The sequence below is a fragment of the Melopsittacus undulatus genome, chromosome 1 (genome assembly GCF_012275295.1).
Source record: "Melopsittacus undulatus isolate bMelUnd1 chromosome 1, bMelUnd1.mat.Z, whole genome shotgun sequence".
Lineage (NCBI taxonomy): Eukaryota > Metazoa > Chordata > Aves > Psittaciformes > Psittaculidae > Melopsittacus > Melopsittacus undulatus.
This window is the reverse complement of record NC_047527.1, coordinates 97,755,282-97,781,749: the sequence shown is the minus strand read 5'-3', so window position 1 is coordinate 97,781,749 and position 26,468 is coordinate 97,755,282. Positions and strand designations below refer to the sequence as shown.

At 39.4% G+C, this 26,468-nt stretch overlaps 1 protein-coding gene across 1 annotated transcript in view; it reads right to left on the bottom strand.

Moving 5' to 3' along the window:
• SMARCC1 (SWI/SNF related BAF chromatin remodeling complex subunit C1) overlaps positions 1-26,468 on the bottom strand; it is an 87,822-nt gene that overhangs the window by 36,838 nt on the left and 24,516 nt on the right. The window contains exons 9-21 of the mRNA XM_013127737.3: positions 24,616-24,741; positions 23,811-23,929; positions 22,508-22,632; positions 21,658-21,717; positions 20,981-21,018; positions 19,762-19,883; positions 18,954-19,025; positions 14,534-14,647; positions 13,638-13,791; positions 13,218-13,331; positions 10,948-11,007; positions 6,521-6,779; positions 5,720-5,881 (exon numbers count right to left, since the gene is read on the bottom strand). Of these exons, the coding sequence (XP_012983191.3) occupies positions 5,720-5,881; positions 6,521-6,779; positions 10,948-11,007; positions 13,218-13,331; positions 13,638-13,791; positions 14,534-14,647; positions 18,954-19,025; positions 19,762-19,883; positions 20,981-21,018; positions 21,658-21,717; positions 22,508-22,632; positions 23,811-23,929; positions 24,616-24,741 (1,525 nt within the window). The remainder of the gene's footprint in view (positions 1-5,719; positions 5,882-6,520; positions 6,780-10,947; positions 11,008-13,217; positions 13,332-13,637; positions 13,792-14,533; positions 14,648-18,953; positions 19,026-19,761; positions 19,884-20,980; positions 21,019-21,657; positions 21,718-22,507; positions 22,633-23,810; positions 23,930-24,615; positions 24,742-26,468) is intronic.

Genomic DNA, 26,468 nt, shown 5'->3' with positions numbered 1-26,468 from the left:
ATTCTTTGCTAGATTCTGAATCATACTGAGAAAGTTTGTAAGTCACACCTACAAATGCCATACAATAAAGTCCTATAAGACACACACTTCTCCGTTCTACTCAGATACTCAGTTTGTCCTTGTGTCTTTCAGGTAAGACTGAACTGCCTTTCTATTCTAAGCTCAGTTTCTAATATGGTGTGGGGTTTTTTTTCCAATTACAACACATTTCAATGTTCCCCATCTTAAAGTGAAGTTTTTAAGAAAAGCAGCATCCAGTAACGCTTGAGTTGCTGCCACAGTTGAAGACATGAGGGCAGGATGGGTTCATGTAGGTTTACATGGCACTATACATCAAGCATTATCATAGATTCTAAGTGCTTGCTATTAATTCCCTGGAAGTGCTGGGACAAGTTTTCTTAAATATTCCTTTTTATTTCACAGAATCATGGAACGGTTTGTGTTGGGACGGACCTTAAAGCTCATCCAGTTCCAATCCCCCTGCCACAGGCAGGGACACCTTTCACTAGACCAGGTTGCTCCAAGCCCTGACCAACCCATTCTTGAACACTGCCAGGGATGGGGCAGCCACAGCTTCTTGGGGCAAATTTGTAGAGCAATTCATAGACCAATGCAAGAGCTGTTAGGCGGCTACTGCTGCGGAGGAGGTTTCAAGGCAAACAGGACATCACAGAAAGACTGCTTCCCAACCACCCTTTAGAGCAAATGTTCTCAAAAAAGCACACAGAGCATCTCACAGTAAGAACTGCCCCTGGACTGCTCCTTGTGTCATAATACATTGAGGGACACTCTGCAAAACAAAGTGTTCTTTCATATTACATAGGGACACATTCAGCTACAGATGGAGTCAGAAGGTATGTATGTGTGACATTAAGATTATTGCAAACATCCTGATTTAACTTAGCTTTTCTAGTCCTGGCTGTAATAATAAATGTTATTTTAAAATTAGGATGACAACTTTAGGCAGGTTGTAGTCAATGGATTTTGAAAACTGTTTGCTTGTATTAGTCTCTAAGCCCTTATTTGCAGTGACAGCGCTACAGCTCTGCAGTCCCCACTGGCATTCTGCACTTGTGTACATCAAGGGGAACGCAGTGAAATGCTACATGTGTAAGGAAGAAAAGGAAAATTATCAATAATTAGTTTGGGTTAAGTAAGTTCACCTGGGTTGAAACAGGTTTTTGCTTCTAAATTAGAGGCTACTGAAAGTACCTCAAAACAATTAAAGAGTCCTGTAAAAATTAATCTCAAATTCATACATGAAAGAATATACATGAAAGGAAAAAAATACACATGAAAGAAAAAAATACCCAAACAAACCATTTCGGACTTTCTGCATGAGATGACAGAAATGACTCCTGCTTTTCAGCTAGGTACAAATACAACTGTACTGATTTTCTGTATGATCTAACGAGATCAATGAAAATACATAACAGCCAATGCAAAGAGGAATTGATTAGTTGCAGCTTTATGTCCCTGTTACAAAAGGGGAAGACTTATTTTCAATGAGAAAGATACTTTAATCCCTTTTACATGGTACCAACAATGCTCTTTAACCTTATTCTGCAGGTATGGTATTGTACCTTGTGGGATGTGGTGAATCAAATTAACAATGCTTCTTAAATCAGCGAGAGGCAGATGGTTGTGAGACACCACAAGACATCTTTCAAGAGAGAGAAATCACTTGCAGACAAGGAGACATTGCCTCTCCATGCCCTTCTTCCAATCTGAAACTGCAAATATTTTTTGTCTCTATGGAAGCTTGTTCTGTTTTGCGTCATCTCCAGGAACATGGAGCCCTGTTTTCTAATACATGAAGAACTTAGAACTGACTTCTGATGAAGCCCAGGAACTTTACAGAGAAGCTAAGCTGACTGTAGGTCAACAAGAGAAAACCCACACAATATTTCTATGGTAAGAATTTACTGCTTTACCAGCAAACAGACACCTGCAGCACAAGCAGATATGTAACCTCCACTGTTGTCAGAAGAATAATAAGCAAAATCCCACATATAAATGCACAGAATCACTAGCATAACCTTCAGCTCAGCAGTTTAAAGATGCCTGCAGGACATCCTAATCACCTTTGTTTTCACTAAGGCAACACACATCACCTGTCAGAAGTCAGGCTTGAATTTCTATTTAAGAGGAAATACCCTATAGCTATGGAAAAATCCTTAGTCTCAATGATAATTATATTATTATTTAAACCATAATTTACATTTTCCACATTAAGCCAGGACTCCACAGCCACTGGAGCTTCCTCTGTTTCTGCTTTACACAGCTTGTAGGCATACAGTAACTGGGTGGGCATCCACAGAGATGGATGGAGAGCTTATAGAAAGCTACCACAGCTTTTGTGTGAGCTGTGTGAGTCCATCACAAGAAGAAATTGATGGGCTCAATCCTCCAGTGGCACAGAACTAGCTCATGGGCACCTAGATACATGCAAAGTGAATCAGGTACTCTGAGTCAATTAGTTTTAGCAATGCTTGCATTATTTCAGAGTTAAAGCACACCCTGAAGACCACAAGAGAAATGACTCTGCCAAAAAAGAAAGAAAATAACTTCTCATGTTTATGTACACTTCTGTGTAGCTTTTTGGTATGTGTATTTGAGAATGGTACAAAACCATCCACAACATGTTAATCATCTGTTTAAGTCACTTACAGTTGTACTGATCCCAATAAATGAGACCACCATTCCCTCAGTGTTCACCATCACAGATGAGCTACAGCTTGAAGCACTCACATTTGTATCAGTGGAGACACTTCCAGTGAAATACTTGTTAGAGTAAGTCCTAAAATGCACAAGTTACTGCCTCCAACACAGGCACTTCAGAGATTGTCTTGTGCCTCACTCAGTGCACATATTTGCAATCAGTGTAGTTAATCACCTTTGGAAAGCCATTAAGAAAGCACACATCCTCAGTGAAGACTTAATTTGAAATGCCTAAGTACCACAGGTGTACTGAATATTTATTTTCTCTGGAGCTTAATTGCTAGCCCAAGAGCTGGGATCCCTTCTTTGGTCTCTTCCAGCCATTATTACTAAAACTGATGCAGAGTAGCTTCCTCTATCATACTCAATGACCTACAGTGGGACACTATCTTAGAAAGCAAAAGACAGTGTCTACCATGCTTACCACAGCATCTGAACCACTTGCGTCTTCTGATAACTCTACTGAAGCATTCCTAAATTCATTTAAAAGGAAACACTAGATATAAGGAAAACATTCTTGACTATGAGGATGGTGAGGCCCTGGCACAGGTTGCCCAGAGAAGCTGTGGCTGCCCCATCCTGACAGTGTTCAAAGGCCTGGCTGGACGAGGCTTGGAGCAACCTAGTCCCATGGAAGGTGTCCCAGCCTGTGGCAGGGGGCTTGGAACTGGATGAGCCTTAGGGTCCCTTCCAACCCAAACCAGTCTGTGATCCTACAATCATCAGCTTTTAGAAAACGCTAACAATGAAGAGTTAAAAGTTAAAAAAGAGATTCTTGGATATTACTTTTAAGTTCCTGCAATCTGTTCCAGTCATATTTTCCCCTTTTGCATTCCATATTGCCTATAAACCACCAATTTTAAGGGTTTTAAAATTCTTAAGGAGCCTAATAATATAATTAATTTAAGTTATATAATTTTATTTCTAAAATATAACAACTGATGAACTTTAATTATAATATGGAACCTTAAGCAGACATCTTTCGTTCTCTGTAGTGACATTTAATGCAAAACCACAGCTCCACTTCAACAGTAGCACCCCACAATGTTGTACTTCAATGCATGAGGCACACCTCTGCCAGTGCAAGCTATGGGTTCCCCTGCACCCTCCAGTACAAAGCTGTTTTGGAGCTGGAAGGCACCACAGATTGTCAAGTGACCCAGTTCACTCCTACTGAGAAGCCCCCCCAGGGAGAACCATCTGCTCTTGTCCTAATTTATTCCATTAGTCACAGCCCAATACAAATCGCATTAGCTATAACAGGACAGTATTACTTATAGAACTCACCATATAGCTCATTCAGAAATAATCATGTTATGGTCATCTGCTCTCCAACTCCCCATATTAAAGGACAACCACTTCAAAATCCCTATTTGCAACTTGGGCACAAATTCTCTTAGAAGACTCTTACAGAATAGTAATGGTAAACTTCTATGGTCATGCTGCAGGATTAACAATTAAGACTCCAAGTAGTATACACATTACAGAGGTCTGTAACATATTACGGTGACGTCTGTACTTGGAGAATATGGAAAAGGGAATAACACCTAGATTTGTTTTATAGCAGACTTGAAAATAAACCCTTTCAACTGAGCTTTCATGCTTGCTGTCAGTTTTGCACAACAGAGTGCTGTGGAACAGGGAGAAGCAGATATTCCAGGTGCCAGTGTTCCGCTTTCAGCATATATTTCACATCTTCCCAAAGCACCAAGCTGTCTCACATCAAGTCTGTCTCACCAAGTGCAGAAGTGAAAAACGTGGCAGGATTAAGTGGTCTGTTAACTTTTTCTCTATTTAAAAAAATACCTTGATGAGTTACTCAGTACTTTTGAATTTAGAAGTGTAGTTTTACACTGGACACTTAGCACCATAAATGCTCTATCTGCACCTTCACCTGTATGACTAGCAGTTGATAACTTAGCAGCAAATGCACCCAGGTCCTTCACAATTCTACTGCACAATTTGGTCTGGCTCATGTCTCTAGAGGGGGTGACAAGCAGGTCAACTACGAGGTACACAAGCACAGCCCAAATAAAAACTTCCTGCCAGTCTAGTCACTGAATTCACTAAAATGGTGATACACCGAACAAAACAGCAGCCAACAATGCTAGAAAGAAAACAAAGACCTGCTGACAAGATGGCAGATCTGCACCAAATTGAAGAGGTTAAAGTCTTTGGGAAAGTCAGCAGGTACAGAGCAAACTGTCATGTCTACCTATTTTACTGTTAAAGGAGATCCAGAAGAGAGCTATATAGAAAGGATTTAATTTTATAGGGAGTTGCCACAGAACATGCTTTTACTTTCCCTAGTAATGAGTAAACAGTTTGAACCTATCATGGTTTCAGATAAGAGACTTCAAACCAGAATATCTGACAAATACTACAGAATATAGCTCAGCTGAAACCAAGCTCTTAAACAAGATGTTTTTAGTACAGCAGTATAATATAAAACTAGAAACAAGAACTATAGCATTATCATATACCAGTCTACCATTAAATAAAAAGTTCCTCTTCTGCTACCATCACAATTAGCAATATACTCAGAGTACAAGACTTGGGTGAAAACCTATTACCAAAAGCATGATGTAACATTACAGATTCAGCTGCAGCACAAAGAGCTGATAAAACTCAAGTTTTATCATAATTGCAGTGACAGAAAGGCAGCATCTTCCAACTACTCTAAAACCCATAGAAGTAGCATGAAGTGTTCTGCTGTGGTATTTTTGCTCACTCAACCCTGTGCTTCCACAGCAATAGCCTTTCCATGGAGTGAAAGCAAGAAAACAAATCTTATCTCTGAAACTAAAGCTAGTCCAAATTCATTAATTCAGTGTCAAGAGTTACTAATCCTGCAGCAAGCAGAACCTGTCACACTCTCCTTACCAATGAAGATTTCTATCTCCTATTGGAGGTGAACTTGTGGTATATTACAAGTCAGAAGAAAATCCCTAAGGAACCTCATGGGGAGAAATTTCTGCATTTTTGATGGACAGCCTACCAATTTTCTCTGGCTCATCTGGACCTGTTCCGGCAATGCAGCTGCTCTCTAGACCGTATGTTGGATCCACCTTCCCAGAGGCTCTTGCTGCCTCCTGTACCTTCTTTACGTGAGCTTCAACAAGCTCCAGCGGTACCTCCTCTCTGACACGAGAAAATTCCTCTGGTAAGGAAAAAAGAAAACCAACAAAAAAGAATTATTGTGAGGGGTTTATGGCAAATTATAAGTTACGATTTTCTCTGATCGATGTGCAGGTACATCTCATGACAGAGGGAATTCTCAAATATGTAAGTTCCTTCTTTTCACAACAGGTCATTAATTTACTCTCTCAAATGTCATAGGAAAGGATTTCTTCCCAATTACATAAAATTGTCTTTTACATGGAAAAATAAGGAAAAAAGTGAAAGGAACTATGTTTGGGTACACATACAACTACGGCAGGTAATTGCACACAAACAGAAAAGGAAAAAAAAATTTTAGCTTTATACATCTACACACAGCTAAACTAATGACAGTGGTCACAGTAACATGACTACTAGGTGGTGTTTGCAAACACTATCAAGAATCAATAAGCACAAAAGCTATCTTTAGACATTTGGTGGCCTTTAAGAGCTATTCTAGCTAGTCTCTAAATTGGCAGTTTCAGTAATAAGAGAACACAAAACTGAGTATCAGTAGACCTCTTTTCTACATATGCGTAAACTGATCCAGAACAAACTCTAGAAGAAGCTGATTTTAAAAGCAGACTGAGAGCAAAGTTGTAAAGCAAAGGTAAAAACAATTGCTGGGGTAAATTCATACCTAATGCAGCCTTTGCTGCGGCTGAGGCCACCCGGGGATCCACCACCGATGCCAGAAAAGCAACGGTGCTCATCACTGGATTGCCAGACTGGCTGAAGGGGACGGGCTGGTATGCCAGCGGGCCCAGAGATGCATCAGAGTTCTCCAAATAAGGGTCTTCAATTGGAAGTCTCAGAAAATGGAGAATGCACTCATCTTGTGTACGGCTCCCAACATGCTCTGAGACTTTGTTCCAATCATCTTTGTACATCTCCAGAGCCTGCAAAAGACAAAAATCATTGTATATACATTAACTACTCTGGGGAAAAATATTTCCAATACTAGTTATTTGTGATGGAATAATAAACTGGGATCAGACAACTATTTAAAATTATTTTTTTCTGGTAGCAAAATTATTCTTCATAAGAAGTATGAACATCTGACTGGGGCACTGATTAAATTTAAGCTGTGGGGATCATCACATGGGTTTTATGCTGTTACCATATCAAAAAGAACAGTCAGAAGATTTGAGATTTACTAATATTTGCATAGTCAGTGCTTTCCCATTTTGCTTCAGCATGAAAAGCTTTCAAGATAAATAAGTTTGCTTATCCTACTAAATCTTACCAATTCTTTCAATTTCCATAACTACTCCCCCCTGTTCTTGTGTTCTCTCATTTATATCTTGGCACACTGAGCTCTCTAGGGCAGGAACAGGGTTTATTTCACTCATGTATACTAGCTAGGATGGTGAAGTCCAGTTTTTAGATCCAATAGGTGTTATAAAAGAGCATCAAACCAATATTCCAGGAAAAAAGAGGAAAAGATATTCTATATCATGAAGCCAGAAGAGATCAGTTCTCCAGCAGCTGTTAACCAGTCTGATTTTTGTCATGGATTCAGGTTAATGAGTCATTATTATGTAGATAAGGCACCTGATAAAAGAACTTCCCAGTTAAATCAAGGATTTTGTAATTCAGCATTTCAGTTGTTTTTAAAGTTACTTAAGATCTTCACAAAATAATTCAGTAACAGTGAGCTGCTGAAGTCCTTGCACTAGTTTCTGAAAAACTAACCCATTAGTATTGTAAAAAAACAAAGTGGTAGCCTGATAGAATATTATCCTTTGATAAGTGCTTTGGCTTTTTCTCCTGAAAACTGTTTAAGTTATTTAAGCACTTGGATAGCATAAAATAAGTGTTTTAGTATCCTGAACTGTTAACTTCTACATTACTCAGATGATTCACTGTCCAGTCACCTAGAAAAAGTAAAAAGTCATTTGACATCTAGGTCAAATGTGTCCAACTTAAAAATGAAAACAGGATCTGCAACTTACAGGCATAACAGAAATCTTCTGAAAATATTTAATACCAGAGGCCTGAGCAAGGGTGGCAAACACCTCTCTGAGCTGCAGATCCCATTTTCATTTTCAATACATTTTGCTGAGAAGTCACGCTGGTTTTTGTTTACCCTGGACTTACCCTACAACAAATAAAGGCAACTGCTTTGCTTCATGGCAAGTGAGCAGGCATTTTAGCAACAACTGGTGGAAGGAGAACAATCTGAAATAGGTGTTATTAGACTTCATGAGGGATCCCTCCCTGACTTGCTGGCCATAAGAAAGGCTGCCTTGGACCTTAAGGCACCTGTTTGCAGGTATAATGTATTTCAGGAGATACAGACATCCTCCTCCTCCTTATCAAACTACTTATGATAACTGAAATTCCCCAACCAATGTCCATTTAAGCATGAACATTAAGAACAAATGAAGTTAATGGTTTTTCAATACTTGAAATCTTTCTCACAAGGCTGACAACTACCAGAAACCTCAGCCTTCATGGTAAAAGGCATGACTCTCCACATCCACAACCTTTTGTGGAGCGTAAAGGCAGAATCCAGAGCTGGAATGTATCTATCAGACATCATGTGGAGAGTACATCCCAATTCATCATTTTGGGGAATGAATCAAGGGCAGACTATATTGGACAGCCTGGTCCACACCACAGTAGTCTCTAACTGCCCGTGAACTGTTCTTCTGACCTCTGCCTGATCTTGCCCAAGTGTTTAAAGAAATGAGAAACTGCTTAGTTCACTAGGCAATATTTATGGGGAAATATTTAGTTAGTTCAACTTTCATTTCACTTTCCCTAATTTCGTCTCTGTGCTGTAAGCTGTGTGTCACTGCCTATCCATTTTTAATCACACTAGTGCATTAGATCAGCTCTGCTTTTCATGGCCATGGAGGGCTTTCTGCTCATTCTCCTTCACTGCTTGTTATTTTTCTGCTAGACAACCTAGCTTTCACAATAGTTGTCCTTACTATAAATAGCTGAAAATACACTTAACTATGCAAGAATAGCACTCTGTGGAGATACAGACAAGTGGAGAGGCAGGAAAGAGGAATCTGGAAGGAAAACAGTATTTCCTCCCCCAATTTATTCAGTCAACAGGCAGAAGGACAGTAATTATTTTAGATAAGATTTATTTTTCAGAACATCACTGCATATATAGTTGCCTAAATCTACCCTGAGGATTTAATTGGACTGAGCTGGCTTGTTACAGCTGAATTACTTCTGCTTGAACTGATATACTCTTTACTGATTTATTCATAGGTTAAATCCACAAAGAACGAAGAAAAAACCACACCATTATTAATTTAAGCACATTAAATAAAGTTGTAGTCTCAAGACTGGTTTTTTGTTTGTTTGGGTTTGGTGTTTTTTTAAGGTATCTGGATTATTTCATTAGGCTACCATTTGCTATGTATGATCATAAGCTATAATTGAATTTTAAATAATGCTACTAGTAAGCAAAGCAGCCAACATATCAAAACATTCGTCTTGCTTTTCCATATAAGAATGCCATGAAAGAGAATTTAGCTTTTTGTTACAAACTTTTATAAACAAACTTTTTCCCACATGGCAATAGAAAAGTACGAGCTAAACACCACATGCCAAGCTAACAAAAAAGAACCCCACCAAAACTCTATTTTGGCTGTTTGAGGAACACATTTTCATGAGCTGTGAAGGCTGAATCAAAGACTGCTGTGCTGAGGCACTTTGGCTACCTCAGAGAAGAAGCTACTCAACACAAGTTTCAATACTGTCAAGCACCATCAAGATCCATTGTCCATGCTTTTCCTTATGAAATTAACTTTTCAATAGGTTTACTGACACGTGTAAAGACAAAAAAAGCCAGCACAATCATGCAATTGCAGTCTGCTTTAAGCTCTCTCTTCACATAAAAACAAACCAGCAAAAATAAACCCCCAAACTTTAATTCTTAGGCCAGAACCCTGAATTACATAAAAGGATAAAAATCAACCACTCACAGTCTACATCAAGAAAATGTTTCTTTAGAAGAAAGCTAGGTAATAATAATTTGTTTACAGGAAATGGCAGCACATTAATTATTTCAGACCAGAGATTCTTCTTCTGATGAAGCACTATGAAAAACAATGCTGCCCTGATGTCAGTGTGGAAGACTGAACAAACTTCTGTAGTGTACCTCTGGGACTTCAAAAGACCTGACAATTACAGTGTGGCTCAAGAGCATCAGATTAAGGAATCTAGGGATGAAAACCTGATCAAGTGTGCTAGCAATTCTCTGAGCTCATTTTTACAGTACCTCATTTAAGTCATCTCATGTGTATTTCTTGCAGACTTCCCAAAAAAAGCTGATAGACTACATCAAGTGCAGCATTGTGGCAAAAAGAATGAGTAGATGTATGGGACTAAAGAACTACCAAATAAAGAGCTTCCCTTCTTTGTGGTAGAAGGCAGGAAACAGCCTCAACTGTTTCTTAACTATTTAAACTTTAAAAATCAGTTCTTTCCCTCCCTTGTGTGCTGTGGCATAGCCATGAACCTATAAAGATTATCAGAATTTCAAAGTATTTATCTTAGTGACAGGTAAACCATTACCTGAAGGGCATTTCTGCTGTTAGTAAATTCTGTTTAATGAAAAGACCTCTCTGCACTGCAGGATCTGTTCCTGAGTTAATGCAAATGTTCTCAAATACTTTATTTCTTCCTTGTAGGTACAGGTTAGAATTTAAATCTTAAAGTACAGGAAGCCCCTCTATTACAAAGATGTTACTGCCAACCCTTTTTGGTAATAACATTTCTGTAACTGTGATGATCAAAGAGATAATTTTGAGGGAGAGCTATAACCTATTACCAGTTTAAAAACACAACCACAATGAGACAGGCAGCATTGCCTTCTACATACAGATACTCAATCACTTTGCTCCTCCAGCTACAACAATGGAGTCCCAAGAGATTGCTTCTCACTATAAACTCTCCAGCCCTATTCAATTCTCTGTAAAAGCATGCAGCTCTAACTCCACCTCAAAGAAATGATTAATCTGTATGTAGGTTTTTAAAGCGTGTAATGATATTCTGCATGTTTTGGTTTCTTAGACTTTGGTTTTGCCCTCATGAACTTACTTCTAATAGCAGCAAAGTCTCTTGTTCTGTCCATTCTCTTCCAGCACTTGCACCTTTACTCTATAAAAGACAGGAGGGAGAAAAAAAAAAGTGAAATACATGTCTTTAACACATAACTTTTTTGAAAAAAACATTAAGAGGGGGAATAATCTGTTACTTAATCCAGCAAACCGTGTACCTTTCACAGCCTTCCTACTACAGCTAAACATGTTATCTGGTACAGGGGTTCAATTCACATGACGAACTTATGTAGCTACAGCACGTGGGTGAGTACATTTCTGCAGTCTCTGTGGACCCTGAGGTCCACAGATCCCACCTTTCCAACACATCCAGGAGAACTTGCAACTATTCTGTTATTCCAAGCTAAAGCAAAGTGATCTGGTATCCTTTTCTCCTGGCTATCTTTGCTTGCATAAACAGCAAAGAAGATTTTCCTAAATAAAAAAGCTCCTTAGGAGTGCTGATGGCATTCTGGTCAGCTTGATTTTTGCCAGTAAAATTAAGCAAAGAACAGAGCAGTTTACACAAAGCATCCTACAGTTCAAAGGACAGCAGCAGATAGACATGACAGAGTATCTAACCCCCTCCCAAGCTGCCATACAGCTGAAGGATGCTGCTGTCCCATGAGATGGCATTACTTGATTCAGGCACAACTGGGATTCTACCAGATTAAAGGGCACCTTTCCCAGCAGAATAAGGTTTATGACAAAGTCACTTTAGCCTACATCAGCTTCCAACACAGACGTATTGGACTGTGTAAGGTATGTGCTGGTCCCAAAAGCTGTTCACTTATCTAAAAGTTCATCAGTAATTCAGTAAAAAAAAACCCAATAAATCTTTACAAGTGAGATGAGCTATGTGAAACGACAAAGTAATTACAACAAGATACTCTGCATATTCAGCAATCACTGGCTCCAAGGGTTGCTGTTCCCAAATCCATACCTTGTGATTATTTTCTAAAAGTTACCAAACTCTTGGTGAAAACTTTCCCTTCTGTGATTCTGGACACCCTGATCCATTTCATGTCAAATAAGGACAAAAGCACCTTCTCAGCTGCTTATGAAAGACCATTATCTAGATTGGATGTCTCTGGGCAAGACCACAGCAAAAGAAATATTTAGGAGAAGTAAATCAAGATGCATTTCACAAACAAATCACTAACCAAAACAGAACATTAATCAAACTGAGTCATCCAGCAGCTGATCAGTTCTCAAACAGGCTTGCACGAAGAGCCAAAAAAGCAGTTGCCAGACACAAAACAAAAAGGGAAATCAACTTCTGCAAACAAGTCTGTTCAAGTTTGTTGGTACATAAGTTTGTAAATAGAACCAGAGTCTAGAATCAGCAGATTTATGAATTTTTACATGAATATTTATACCTCCATAAACTAAGCAAAAAAGTCAATCCATAAATGTAATGATGGAGTCAGGATTTATTAAAAATGATTACCTCTAGAACTACTGTTGGCTTTATTTTTTTTTGTGGATTGTTTTTTTTTATTTGGGGGGGGTGCTATTTTAATAGTTCTCAGGTGATAAAGTAGAAATAGTATAAACAACAGTGTACAAAGTAATCTTGTGGGTTTCAATAATACTCTCTCAGAAAAATTAACCAATTACACAGAAGCAGCCTCTTGGGCTCACACACTCTTAGGTGTGAGCCCTAGAGAAGCACTAACCAGCAGGACTACCAAATGGAAGGTGAGGTTGAAGTAGTAACATTATCAGGTGGCAAACACAGGTATCCAATAGCAGGAGACAGGCAAGAGGTTACAGAATTACCAAGGTCAGGGCAATGGTATCTCAAAACTTCATCTAATAGAATACATTGCAGTGACAGTGCTAAAATACCCCCTTGTAGCAATTTTGTGACACCTTTGGTAATCAAGAACTGTCCAGTTTGCTCAGTCTGGAAAACCCTGCTCAGACATGGAAAACAGGATAAAGACCCTGATGGAAAAATCTCTGTTTCTGGACTGAATCAATGGATAGTTTGAAGCTGAACCATTCAGGTAAAATATGAAGTAACATAACAAGAGTTCAGCATCTGAAGACTGACAGTATTAACCAGTTTGGGGTAGGTACGTATCTTTCTTCCTATAACATCAGATACCCAACACAATCGCCTATCTTAGTGCCCTACACTGAGACAGAAACAAAATCTAAACCAGGAATCTATACCGTAAGTCATCTCAATGTCATCTAACAGAGGACACTTGAGGAAAAAATCTTAATAGTAGGAGACAGGGAAAAATATCCCAACATACTTACCTTTGCTAAAGTCTTTTTTGAGTATATGTCTGTGCGAAGTCCAAAGTTCTGCAGATCAGTCGGCTTCTCCTTGTTCTTCTCTGGAAAACTCAACATCTGCTGAGCAGCTGGAACCTGTGAACAAACATTAAACCAGAAAGATGAGGGGGCAAGAACTGGAAGTTATTCAAGGTTTTCAGACAACTGTTAAATAGAAGATGGACTGAACAAGGCAGTCAAACAGAAATCTACAGAGATTACTTTACATAGACAGTATCACTTGCATACAACGCTAGCAGAGCTTAGAGATTCAAACTACCTGAAACTCTTAACCTAGCTGGACAAAAGAAAAAAAACCCAAAAAGCAACATGTCACCAAGTTATTCTGCCAAGATGTTAAATGACACTGCCTAGAACATTAGTGCAATCTGCGGGGCTCACCTGTGGAGTGCGGATATGGAGAGGCATGAGTCCAGAGGGTGTATCTGCTAGCACGTTGAAGTGTGGAGTAGGAGGAGGGCCCATTGCCATGGGACGGCTTTCTGGATCCACTTGGTAGTTAATGAGACCCCACTGCTCCAGAAAAGCATGTACTCTATGAAACAATGTGACAAATTAAGATCTTAAGAATTGAAGCCTTGGATTTGCTTGACACCACAGAAAAGAGACAGCAAATGGGGGAGTTTATGTTTCTGGATCAAACACAGATCCAGAATCTTCTACAGTCCTTCACTTATCACAGACAGCAATACAAACCACACAGCATAAGCTTTGTGCAGACTTGACTGCATTTCAGCATGTTGCATAAATCAAAACATGACATTTTTGGTTACAGATAACAGAAAATTAATTAAGTGTAGACAAAGAAAGCTAGGGCTGCATGCACAGAACCATTTGCAGGCAATGTACAGATTGCATGGACTGCACAAATGTTGACCCCTTTCCCTTGTTTGTCTTTAACTGTTCGTCACTGAACTGACGTTTAGGAAGCTGCAGATTTCTAGGGCTCTGCTGCACCTCACAGCTTGAAACTGACAAAACTGAGTTGCAACAACTGAATTTCTGAAAAAAAAATCCATATATTTACCCAACAGCAGAACCTAACTCATCACAAATTAAGATCCAAAAATCTGCAGGCACGTTTTAGCAAGCAGACAATATTATAAATAAAAAGATTAGTCACCTGGTTGCCATAAAAGTGGGGAAACTGCTAATCAACAGTATGATGGCTATTGCACACACTTATGCTGTCATATTGGCACACTTCCATTTTTAATGCGGCTCCTACTTCTTTTTATTAAAGCAAAGGCAGTGGCTGAAAGAGCCATGGCTTTTACCTCATGACAGCACACACATCTCCAGTCAGATTCCTTCTGCAGGCAGTGCTGGTCAAATACTCTTGAGGGTTTAAGCGATAGGTGTCAATCATGAAGTTACGGTAAGCCAGGTATCTGGAAGACAATTGATAAGTAGTTCATGTACACTGAAGTCTAGAAGTTTAGGATAGTGTCATGGTTTGAGCATGTTTTGAGGGTGTTTTTTGTTCAAGGTTTTTTCCAGCCAGGTGGAGGAGGGGAGTCCGGGAGGAAGGAGAGACAGGACACCTGACCCAGGCTAGTCAATGAGGTATTCCATACCATAGCACGTGATGCCCAGGATGCATACTGGGAAAGAGAAAGCTGGAGGGGTAGAGCTCTGGAGGATAATGGAGGAGGGAGCACATGGTGCTTGGCCAGGCAGGGTGGAGTGAGTTATGGGTCGGTGGCTGGTGGGGTGCTGTATTCTTTTCACTTGCTGTTTGCTGTATCATTATTATTTGTAGTAGTAAATGGCAGTGGTGATTTGTGTTATGCCTTAGCAATTAAACCGTTCTTATCTCAATCCGTGGGGGCTACATTCTTTGGATTTTCCTTCCTAACTCTCCAGGAGTTGGGGGACTTGGTTTAAACCACGACAGATAGTACTTTCAGATTCACCTCCTCCAAACCTTTCTTACTGACAAGCAAACACCAATAGATAATTTTTATTAATGAAATTTAAGAATCAAAAGCAAAAGGTAAGTAGAATTTATTTTTATATATGGAATATGATCCATCTGGTTCCAGACTCTTTCATTCTGGACTTCACCAGTGTTTCGATTAGCAGTACATTGAAGCACGCTTTAACTGCAAATGACACAAATAGCAGCTGTAGCTTGGTCGCTAATCAAATACTTGTGCAACAGACCACTAGCTGCAGAAAAAAACCCAATGGGGTCTGATCTTCACAGGGAAAGAGGCTAAATAATCCTTGTCAATCCCCTCCAAGAGCCTGGGAGGAAACAGAGCTGACCATAAAACTGGAAGTAGTACACCAAATGGAATGCTACTTTTTCTACATGTGGAGTTTTTAAGCCATAAAAAGATCAGTACAGAAAAGTTACAAAATAGCAAATTGGAGAAGACAAGATCTATGAAAAGCAGGGGGGAAGAATCCAGGAACTAGCACTGCACTCCCCACCCACTGAGGTGGAACTGTTAAAGCAGGAATGACCTTCATGAGATGCCCATATTTCAGAACACAGGCAAACATGTATTGGAGTTCAGCACATTTCCTGCACTGTAGACATTGCTTCACAGGCTTTTTCAGTACATTTCTGGAATTTACCCCTGTGCAAGTTGTTCAGAAAAAAATAAACTACCATAAAATTGCCAGATCTGTTCTCCTGATGAAACAAAACCAACCTGCCGAACACAAGCAAGTATCCTATGCAAATATGTTTTTAAAATGGTCTATTATAAGCAGATTTCTGCCTTTGGAAAATTCAAGATGTGGATGTCTCATATGTGGTGTGCAAAACCAGCTGGTAACCAAAAAATATAAGGCTTACAGATACGGACACTAGTGCTTTTCAAAGGCAAGACAGGTTGCTGCACATACACATTCCTGACAAAACCCTACATCTTCATTCTGATAAAATCACGTATAAAACTTGATGGAAATACGTTATGTGACTAGGTGCTGGGCTGCTCCACCTTGAATGTCTGGTAGGCAAGACACAAAAATTGCTGCTTCCATGGAGCAATATGCAGGAACATCTTCCAATGCTCCTTTACAGGACTGGGTTACCACCTGCTGGACCAAGAACAGGTACTTTAAAGTGGTCTTGGCTGCGGAAATTAGTTTAATATTTATTAGTTAAGGTCAAGTTACTAGGTGAAGAGAAAAGCCTAAGACAGAAACATCCCTGAAGTTTATTCTGAAGGGAATCTGTTCTCAACAATGACATGACCTATCAGCTAAACCCTGTCAAGAGCAAGAAAGAGAAGTCAACTAGTATTTAAAGCCCCTCTTAAGACAGAAACCACCCTCCAGACACTACAGTCAGAAGAACGACCCTGTGTGCACTTTAGAAACACAGTATTTTCATTGGCCTGAAAACTAAGCTGGAGGCAAAACATTTTCATTCAGAAGGATGCTTCTATTTTACTTGAAAAGAAAACACCAAGCCATGAGCTCATGCTACTCCTATAATCCCTACATGACAACAAAAATACAAATCTAGGTTAACATCAGGACTGGGAGGAGTCCCTGACTTGCTTCACTTATAGCCAATAACCAGTAGCAGCTTATGGATGATCTATAGGAGACCTGATGTTATGATGACAGCTGAAAAAAGAAGCATGGGATTACATGCAATGAAAGCATCAGTGGCAAGCATGACAGGAACATAAGGATTCTTTTGGAATTCAATCTGTTCGCAGTCTTAGACACTGAGTCCTAGAATTCCAACCCAAAAATATGCTGATTAGTTAAGTGTTAAATAAATTCTGAGACTTCCAGAGAGATTGCAAATAAGAACTATGGGCTGAAAATCATTCAGAGTGCCAGAGACCCTCAGGGTGCCTCTAAGCCAATCTCCTACTCAAACCACTGCATTTTCATAGAATGAGAGTGGTCTGGGTCAGAAGGGACCTTAAAGCCCATCCAGTTCCAACCCCCTGCCACAGGCAGGGACACCTTCCACCAGACCAGGTTGCTCCAAGCCCCGTCCAACCTGGCCTTGAACACTGCCAGGGATGGGGCAGCCACAGCTTCTCTGGACACCTTGTGCCAGGGCCTCAGCACCCTCACAGGGAAGAACTTCTTCCTCAGATCTCATCTCAATCTCTCCGCTGTCAGTTTAGAGCCATTCCCACTTGTTTTATGCCTGAAGGGCCTTGTCAAAAGCCTATATCCACCTTTCTTATCAGCCTGTTTAGGCACTGGAAACTGCTCTAAGCTTTCCCCAGAGCCTTCTCTTCTCCAGGCTGCACAAGCCCGGCTCTCAGCCTGTCTCCACAGCAGAGCTGCTCCAGCCCTTGGAGCAACTTTGTAGCCTCTTCTGGACTCGCTCCAACAGCTCCACATCCTTCTCAGGTTGGGGGCCCCAGAACATCTTCATGACCAGGTGGCCCCAGAACATCTTCATGACCAGGTTGCTTACAGCTCTGTGACCAAGTTTTGACCAGGCTGCTTAGGGGTTTCTTCAGAAAGGAAGCCACTACTATAAAGGTCTCCTCCCCAATCTTTCTCTTCTCCAGACTGAAAAAACTTAGTTTTTAATTTCTACCTCAACATTAGATCAGAATCTTCACAAAATAATTCATGCCTGAAAAGAGGAGATGCAAGCACAAGAATGCTCTAAAATCTGCCCTGTCCACCTGCTGAAGAGCAATGCAGGATGGTTTACTACCATCATTAGTTTGAAGCAGAAAGAGAAAAGAAAAAAAAAATCAGTTTGCAAACTCAGCAGTTACACTGCTAAGTCAGATCAGAAGTTAACCATGAAAAAACCTGCAATACCTCAAGACAATATATTATAATCTTGCCTTTTTTATTATTTAATTTAAACAGCTTCAGGGAAGTTGTTTAAGCTGTTTAAACAGCTCTGTGTGTATAATTTTTTAATTAAGAACATTTAAGTTCTGCAGTAGATACCAGATCCCACAGCGAGATGGAATACATACAAACTGGACCTAAATTCAACTGAGAGCTCCATCTGCATTTAACAGGAAAGTCAAGAATTAAAATGTCACTAGAGGGTTCAGAATGGCTATATAAGAAAAAAAAAAACAAACCAAACATACTACTTCTAGCCATATGCAACTTTAGCTCTCTAATTTAAATCAGACTACCTAGTATTTGAGAACACAGTTACATCTCAGGCCTGTGAAGATTAGTTTTCCTAACCTCACTTGCGCTTTCGACATTACCCATCAGTTGCTCAGGGAACCATGAAATCAATACAGATAACTGTGCAAAATCTATTCCAGTATGACACAGCATCCTACAACAAACTCTGTGATCAGTGCTTACACAAAACTCCCTCAAAAATATAGCCTGGTGTAAGAAACAGAAAAATAAAGATGACTATTAAGCTTCTCTAGGAGCATGAAATTGTTGAGATGTCTTTGGAAGATGATCATGCCTTGTATCACATGAAGTTCGTGAATTTGCTTCAGTATTACTTGGGAGAAACTTGTTTTATTTTTCCTGGATAACCACTATTAACTATCAGTTTGGAATTTAAACTTTTACCTCTTGTAGTTTTATAATGCACGTATATTATCAAACTACAAGAAGAAGAGGTGGTACAGGTGCTCTTTCCTTCTTTTATGACCCTACTATGTAAGTTTAACACATGCACAACTGAAGTGACTGCACGAGTCCTGGAACTGGAGGCTCCTTTACCTTGCTACACTCTTATAAACATATATATTCACATGTTCTACTTACATTTCTGGAGTCTTGGACTTGTTTTTTCCATTGAAGAATTCAGGAAGAGCACGACGTTCAATCACATGAATACTATAACAGAAATACACAATTTAGATTGTATATGTAATGTACATAAAAAACTCAGATTCAAATACAAAATAATGTTTGAGTATTCTGCACACCTTCAAAAGACTATTTTGAGAGAAAACATTTATAGAAAGGGTTATTTTTATTTTTTAAAGAAACCCTAGCATTCTAGCATAACCCTTTGAATTTGCCTATTTCATTAAAGAGCAAAGCTGCATTAAAAAAAAACTGTCAGCTACCTTGTCACGTCCACTGCTGCCACCACAGAGATGATTTAAGGTTGCCTTTTAGAAGAACACATACACCTAATGCAACATGAAGTTTATCCTGTTTCTTCAGATGTACTTCAGTAGTCTCTTAGCTGTGTTTCGGACTGATATAGCTCTCAGAGCGCCATTTGCTATTACAAATGCACAGATCTAAGAGTTTTTAACAAATCGTTATTTACCAGTCACTCCCAAAAGGCACTTCCAAGCACTACAGAAGAGTGATCTCATGACAAAACACCATCACTGTCATAATTTTCACAGTAGGGATGTTATTACTGTCAATTTTCTCAGTATGGATGTATTATTGTACCTTCACTTTATAAGAGAAGGAATTGAAACACAGAGGCCACATATACCTACCTCACTTTAAAGCAAATCTCAATTAGCTCGAGCTATGCAAAGTTGTCTTTTCTGATCTACACCAGGTCCACAGCTCTAAGCCTTCACCCAGTTCCCAAATACTTTCTTACCAGTTGTAGTCAAACCAAGATGCATAGCTTGGAATAATGATGTGGTTGGTTTGTTCTGTAACATTATCTTCACCTGGATCAATTGACCGACTTTGATCACCTTTGTTAGGATCTTCATCTTCCTGTATCATGGAGAAAATACAATGGTGAGTATGTTGTAAGAGACATATCTATAAAGTCTCAGAAAAAAGTTAACCTGAAACAAGTGCTTTCTGATCCTCTGCAGAATAAACCTTTCCTAGTGCAGTTTCTGGTCAGTGGGGAAAATCTCAGGGACCAGAGAAAGTGTAATCTATGTCATCATAAAAATAATAAATTTTGACAAAAAGCATAAGGCCAGGATGAAGTTTTTACAGAGCCAGCTCTCAGATCTGAAGAACATACTTTGCAGTACAGTGAGATCACACTTTGCATCCTGTTTATAAAGTTAAGCATGCTCTATGGGAGAAGACACTGTATTTCAATTCTGCAATATACTGCAATCACATGTAATGTGTGTAGAATACTTTGTAAGTTGTGATCCTGTGTCTTGCTGCCACCTCCAGTTACTGACACTGCACCAATTTTTAATATTGTCTAAATTGGGCTGTATTTTTGGTCACTTTTTCCCCATTAACCTTCTCACGCCTCAAAAAAGAATTAAAGGAAATCAGATTCATTACTTCTAGTTTTAATGGCAGACACTTGTTAGCAGTAATAGCTTCACATCTGAAAAACTGCACCTCATTACACTAAGATCTTGCTTGGATAAACTCATTTTGATCAATCTTAAAGCCAGTCTTGGATATCTCTCCCTTGTGAAGCGGAAATACTAAATTCAACCTGTGACTCTGCATGCCCCCGCATTTCCTTCCACTCAGGGAGTGAACACACTCTCAAGTTTGCTCACACAGGGCTTTAAAGACACCAGTGAGCAAGGACAAGGGGGAACAGCTTTAAACTGACACAGGGAAGATCTGGATGAGATGTGAGGAAGAAGTTCTTCCCTGTGAGGGTGGTGAGGCCCTGGCATAGGCTGCCCAGAGAAGCTGTGGCTGCCCCATCCCTGGCAGTGTTTAAGGACAGGTTGGATGGGACTTGGAGCAATCTGGTCTAGCAGAAGGTGTCCCTGCCCACAGTAGGGGCAATGGAACTGGATGGTCTTTAAAGGTGTCTTCTAACCCAAGATGTTCTATGATTTCAGTTTCCATCTAACTCAGTAAGAAACAGCGGCTGTTACCTTTCCTCCAGTTGCCACTGTCTCCTCATCCTGTTCATCTGAAAGGCAGAAGCATTGAGAATTACACTGATAAAAAGAGTTGACTGCTCACAAGCCTCTCTAGCAATGTCGTTGCTTAATTGGAAAGAGTATTTCATTTGTTTTGGAAGGGAAGTGAGGAGGAAAGCAAAGCAGACCACACATCATTAAGGCAATCTCATCCTTATGCAGGCACTCAACTATCCAACACAAGGGAACAGATAAGAATACAGAGGAACGATAATTAGAATTTTTCCACACTTAGGAATCCATACCTAATTACCACCTTCCACAGTGACCTAGACGTAGCCTTGTTTAATAGGATACGGGACACTAGTTCATAACTCTTCTGTCAAAGGCTTAGCAAAACTCAGGGAACCTGTGATTCACCTTGATTCCCAGTAAGAAAAATTCTGCCAGGAAAGAGCTTATGTGTCGTATTAACATAGGTGCATACAAGGCAACAGCCTTACAAGCGAAAGAATAAATATGTTTCAATGTGAAATACATATGAAAACTAAATTAATTCAATAAAATAGTAGAATTAGAGACTTGTTTAAAATTGAGAGCTGTAAAATATTTTCTCTGTTGGCCTGCAAGCAGGACTTTACTATAAAATCTAGGGAATGGGGTGCTGGAGGGTGGTGTGTTTATTTTACCAAGGTCTGCTACTGTTCCTCCTTTCACAGGCGTGTTTTCACTGTCTTTCTTTGGGTTCACTACAAAAACAAGATTGAAACTGTGATGAATAACCACACAAGATAAAATTACCAAAGTCTAGCATGCTTTTATTATCCTATCAATTAGCAGTTTTGCTGGTCATGTCTTTGCAGTTCAAAAGAGTTCATCTGTGGAGGTTGAGTACAACAGAGCATTTGTTTGATTTCTCTGGAATATCATATCTGAACACAAAACAGCTTCTATTCATGCATTTAGCGCACCAAGTACAGTACTTTTCCCATCTTGCACAACAATTCTCACATGCAAGTCCAAACCAGGTAGAAAAGCACAAATGGTGTGACACGCAGAACAGTTTGATGCCAAGGACTTGGTAAAAGGAATTATTTTTCAGATTTATCTTTACTTAAGAGGTATTGCACAGATCAGCACTTTTCTGAAAAGGATTAATAAGTGAATGCATTTGGCACATTGCTAGAGTATCCACTCATTTAATGTGCTGCTTATCTGGAGTATCTGGCACACAAATATTTTCCTCCAGAAAGATCCACCCCACAAAACAAACTCTGTAAAAGGGTGTGAAAGAAATCCTAAAACTGGTGAAGCTAATCATTTAAGTGGATTTTTGTAGACGTATTTCCAAAAGCAAAAAGGTGAATTTGCTATCCTTATATCACATTCAATTCCCTGACTACATAAATTTAGATAGGCACAGATCACCTGGCCCTAAGGCCACAAGTATTTCAAAGATTTGACAAAACGTGTGTATTTTTCAGTGCAGTTTAAACAATTGTCTTAACATTCAAAGAATGCAGTGTATGCATATTTTACCATTTTTGGGAAGTACCACTTCTTCTATATTAGGTACTGGTGTGGGATCCTCCATGTCCTTTGTAAGATCTTCTTGCTCATCTTCTTCTTTCTGCCCTCTCCTTTTTCCATATAAGGCTGCTTGTCTAAAACAGATCAAACAAATTCTTTTTCAACTGCAACTGTCAGATATTCTCATCTTATTCTTCAGATATCAGGATTAAAGGACTGGGTCAAAACACTTCAGAAACTATGAAAACTGTAGGAGTTGTGCTGGTGGAGTTGATGAAAAACACTGTATATTAACAAAATGAAGGGTTTTTTTGTTTGTTTGTTGTTTGTTTTTACAAAAAAAAAGTTTTTTCTATTGTTTCAAGACCAGAGACCACCACTGTATATAAATCTTCATTCCAATCCAGTGATTCACTTACATTTATTCTTTCTAAAGCTGCAATAAGGGCACCTGCTGCACAGAAGAGGTGACAGACCATTTCAAGGCACACTGCCTTGTTTGATGAAAGAGGCTGGCTTTGTAAGATCAAGTCTGTTTACCAAAAAAGCCATTTTCAGAGCAAAAGCAGAATCACCCAAACCTCTCCTTGCAGGATCTAACTCAGGCTTTACATTTGGAACAAAAAAGTAATTCAGATTATCAAGTCATTTTTTCCTCACATCAAATGATACATTTCCAGTTTTGTCTTGCTAGAGCCTAACAAGTCTGTTAAACAAGACCTGAATACTTAGCTCAAAAGTGCTCCCATCCATATCCACACATAAACCCTCATAAAGAGGCTTTTATTTGGATATAATAATGACCGTTTTTTTGGTTGAGATCAAATTAGCATCGGAAAACACCCTAAACTGCAGTCCACAAATGCTACTCTGTTAAAGTTGCATTTGAGAAGTGGACTTTAAAATACTTCCTATGCAGATAAAATTCCTCAATTAAATGCAGTATCTTATGAAGCTGTATTTCAAGAACCGTACATGTACTGCATGACTGCACTAACAGAACTAGTCTGAGTTATTTTAGAAACAGCTGAGCAACTTTTCATTTTGTAAGTTCTGCTCTTGATGCAACAATGAACCCTGTCACTGACAGAGATAAAACAACTTGCACTATATTCTCCTCCACCTCCAGGCAATATATTTCTACAAAAGCGTAAAGAAATTACATATACGGCACAAACAATATCACTCAAGTCTATGTAGAATAATTATTCCACTGTAATCTAAGGAGAGACAAGTGAAAGGAGACAGAGATTCCTGTGTAGCACATTTTATCAAGAAAAATTTCACCAAGCTACAGAACTTGGACACTCACCCTTTCTTCCCTGTCTTTTTTCTTGATTCCACAGGAGTGGGGGGTGGAGAAGGAGAATGCTTTCTCTTCCGTGTACTTGCTGCTGCTTTCCTGTCTCTCCTCTCTGGACTACGGACAGGCTGTTAGAAAAGTGAAGTAGTTAGGTCATCCCAAATACTACAGTTACTGAAATGCTGTAGGCTGCACTCTTCCTTAGTATGTGCTACAGCAAAGAAGCTAAAAGCAGTAATACCACAACACATACTACATTTTGCTCCAAAATACTTCCAATTGTCAATGTGAAAACCCCTTATTTTCTACAGCCATCCCCCAGAAGATGGAATGGCTTTGTACTTAAGAAGTATGATTCTGAAACAAAGCAAGATTCAAAAGCGTATGCACAACTTCTTCAACATATTCTATTCAGCAGGAGAGATTTCCCAGTGAGTAGCCTGATGTGAAGGTTGAATGAACATGTTTTCAGAGTCCTAACTGGCTTCCTGCACTGGAAGGGATACCAAAATTAGTTTCAACAAGTATAGAGAATTTGGAAATCAAATATGGACAGCTGCTGCTTAACTCACCCCTGGCTTCGTTTATGAGAAAGCACAGAGCAAGTCCTATCTCTTACCATTCTCAGGAAGGGGGGGGGATTAAAGTGCACACTTACATTTCTGAATCAAGGAACTACGTCAGAAGAAAGTTAAACTAGATTATGTTATCACAGGCAACTTAAACTGTTCAGCTAGCTTAACTTCAGTAAGTTCAAGTCCCAAGTTTTTGACTTATGCAGAGACAGTCACCCATTAAGCAGAGAACCACCTACCTCTTCATTTTTCATGGAGATTCTCTGTCGAAAACTCACTGATTTCCTGTTCTCATCTACTTCATAATCCTCTTCATTCATCCATTCATTGAATACATCTGTGTCCAAAATCCACTTGGCATGAACCTAAAGAATAGAACAGAAGAACATATTAACATGCCAATGTGTTTTGAAAAAGTAACTCCGCAACTGACCTCACTGGATTATCAAGGTCTGAACAACCAAATATTTTGTAATGCTTTTACACATAACACATGACCATTTCATGAGGCAATACAAAGAAGGATGAATGTGACTGTAACTATGCTGAATGCAATGTCTGCCCCTCACAGTCATTTTTAAGCCTTCTGAAGTGTGAAGTCAATTCTTACACCTAGAACAACAGCTCTGCATTAAAAGCATACTTTGGATGCTGAAAATTACCATCAAAAATCTTCTAAATATAGAGATCACCTTAGCAGATGTGCCACAAAGACCAAAACAATTAGAAAGAGTTGGCCATATCTTGGAAAGAAAAGATTGACAATCTTGACTTAAAATATCCACCTTCAAATAAAGTTTTAGTTTACATAGCTGAAAATAAATTCTTGAGCTTTAGAATGATAATCCATCATTTATAGAAGCTGTTGTATCTTACTATGTGTAGTAAGATTTATACACAAAAACCATGAGTTCCAGTTATTTACAGGTAACTACTTGAAGCCATGTTTGAGCAGACAAGTTATTTTCTGACCGAAGCTGCTCTAACTCTGCTGTTCAGATAAACAGCATATATATAGAACAACATCTCGTGAAATGTACACAGAATTAAGTCCAATAATAGAATAATAAAGTAGTAGCTACTGCTGACTGATTCTAAGTGCTCTTTATTCTTGTTACAATGAAATAAATCAGAAAGGCAAATCATTCCTCTACAAAGAAAACTGATTAGAGAACCTAAATAAGGCCTCTGATGTTGGTTTGATTGCTCACATATTCTACAGATTGATAAGCACTGACTTTTTGTGGCATTACATCAGTTAAGCACAGAGTTCCCATTAACTTGAACCTTTCCATAAAAAAAAGGAGAGATATGATCCTCAGGGATTCATAGAATCACAGTGGTTTAGGTTGAAAGGGACCTTAAAGCTCATCCAGTTCCAACCCCCTGCCACAGACAGGGACACCTTCCACTAGACTAGGTTGCTCCAAGCCCCATCCAACCTGGCCTTGAACACTGCCAGGGATGGGGCAGCCACAGCTTCTCTGGACAACCTGTGTCAGGGCCTCATCACCCTCATAGGGAAGAACTTCTTCCTCAGATCTCATCTCAATCTCCCCTCTGCCAGTTTAAAGCCATTCCCCCTTGTCCTGTCCATACCTGCCCTTGTCAAAAGCCCCTCTCCAGATTTCCTGTCAGCCCCTTTAGGTACTGGGAACTGCTCTGAGATCCCCCTGGACCCTTCCCTTCTCCAGGCTGAACAATCCCAGCTCTTTCAGTCTGTCCCCATAGGAGAAGCATGGTATTTTCCCCACTTCCTCTCATTAAATGTTATATAAGGCCATGATGTCTTCTAACGAGCTGTCAGGTTTCATCCCAGAAATGGCAACACTTTGGCAGTAAAGGAAAGACTTAACTTTAATGTAAAACACCTCAAGCTAGGCCAAAATGGTAATTTGGGCACTATCAAGGATGCATCAATCTGTCCTTTTCACTCACAATTTATTTTTTTCAACAGCATTCCTCCCCAAATAAATGTTTTAGACATTTTCATTTAGTCTCTAGACATATCCTTCTGCTTTTCTATATATATGGAAATACAGCCATTGTTACTCAGCAGCACATTAAAACATCTATCTAGCAGCACCTGAGC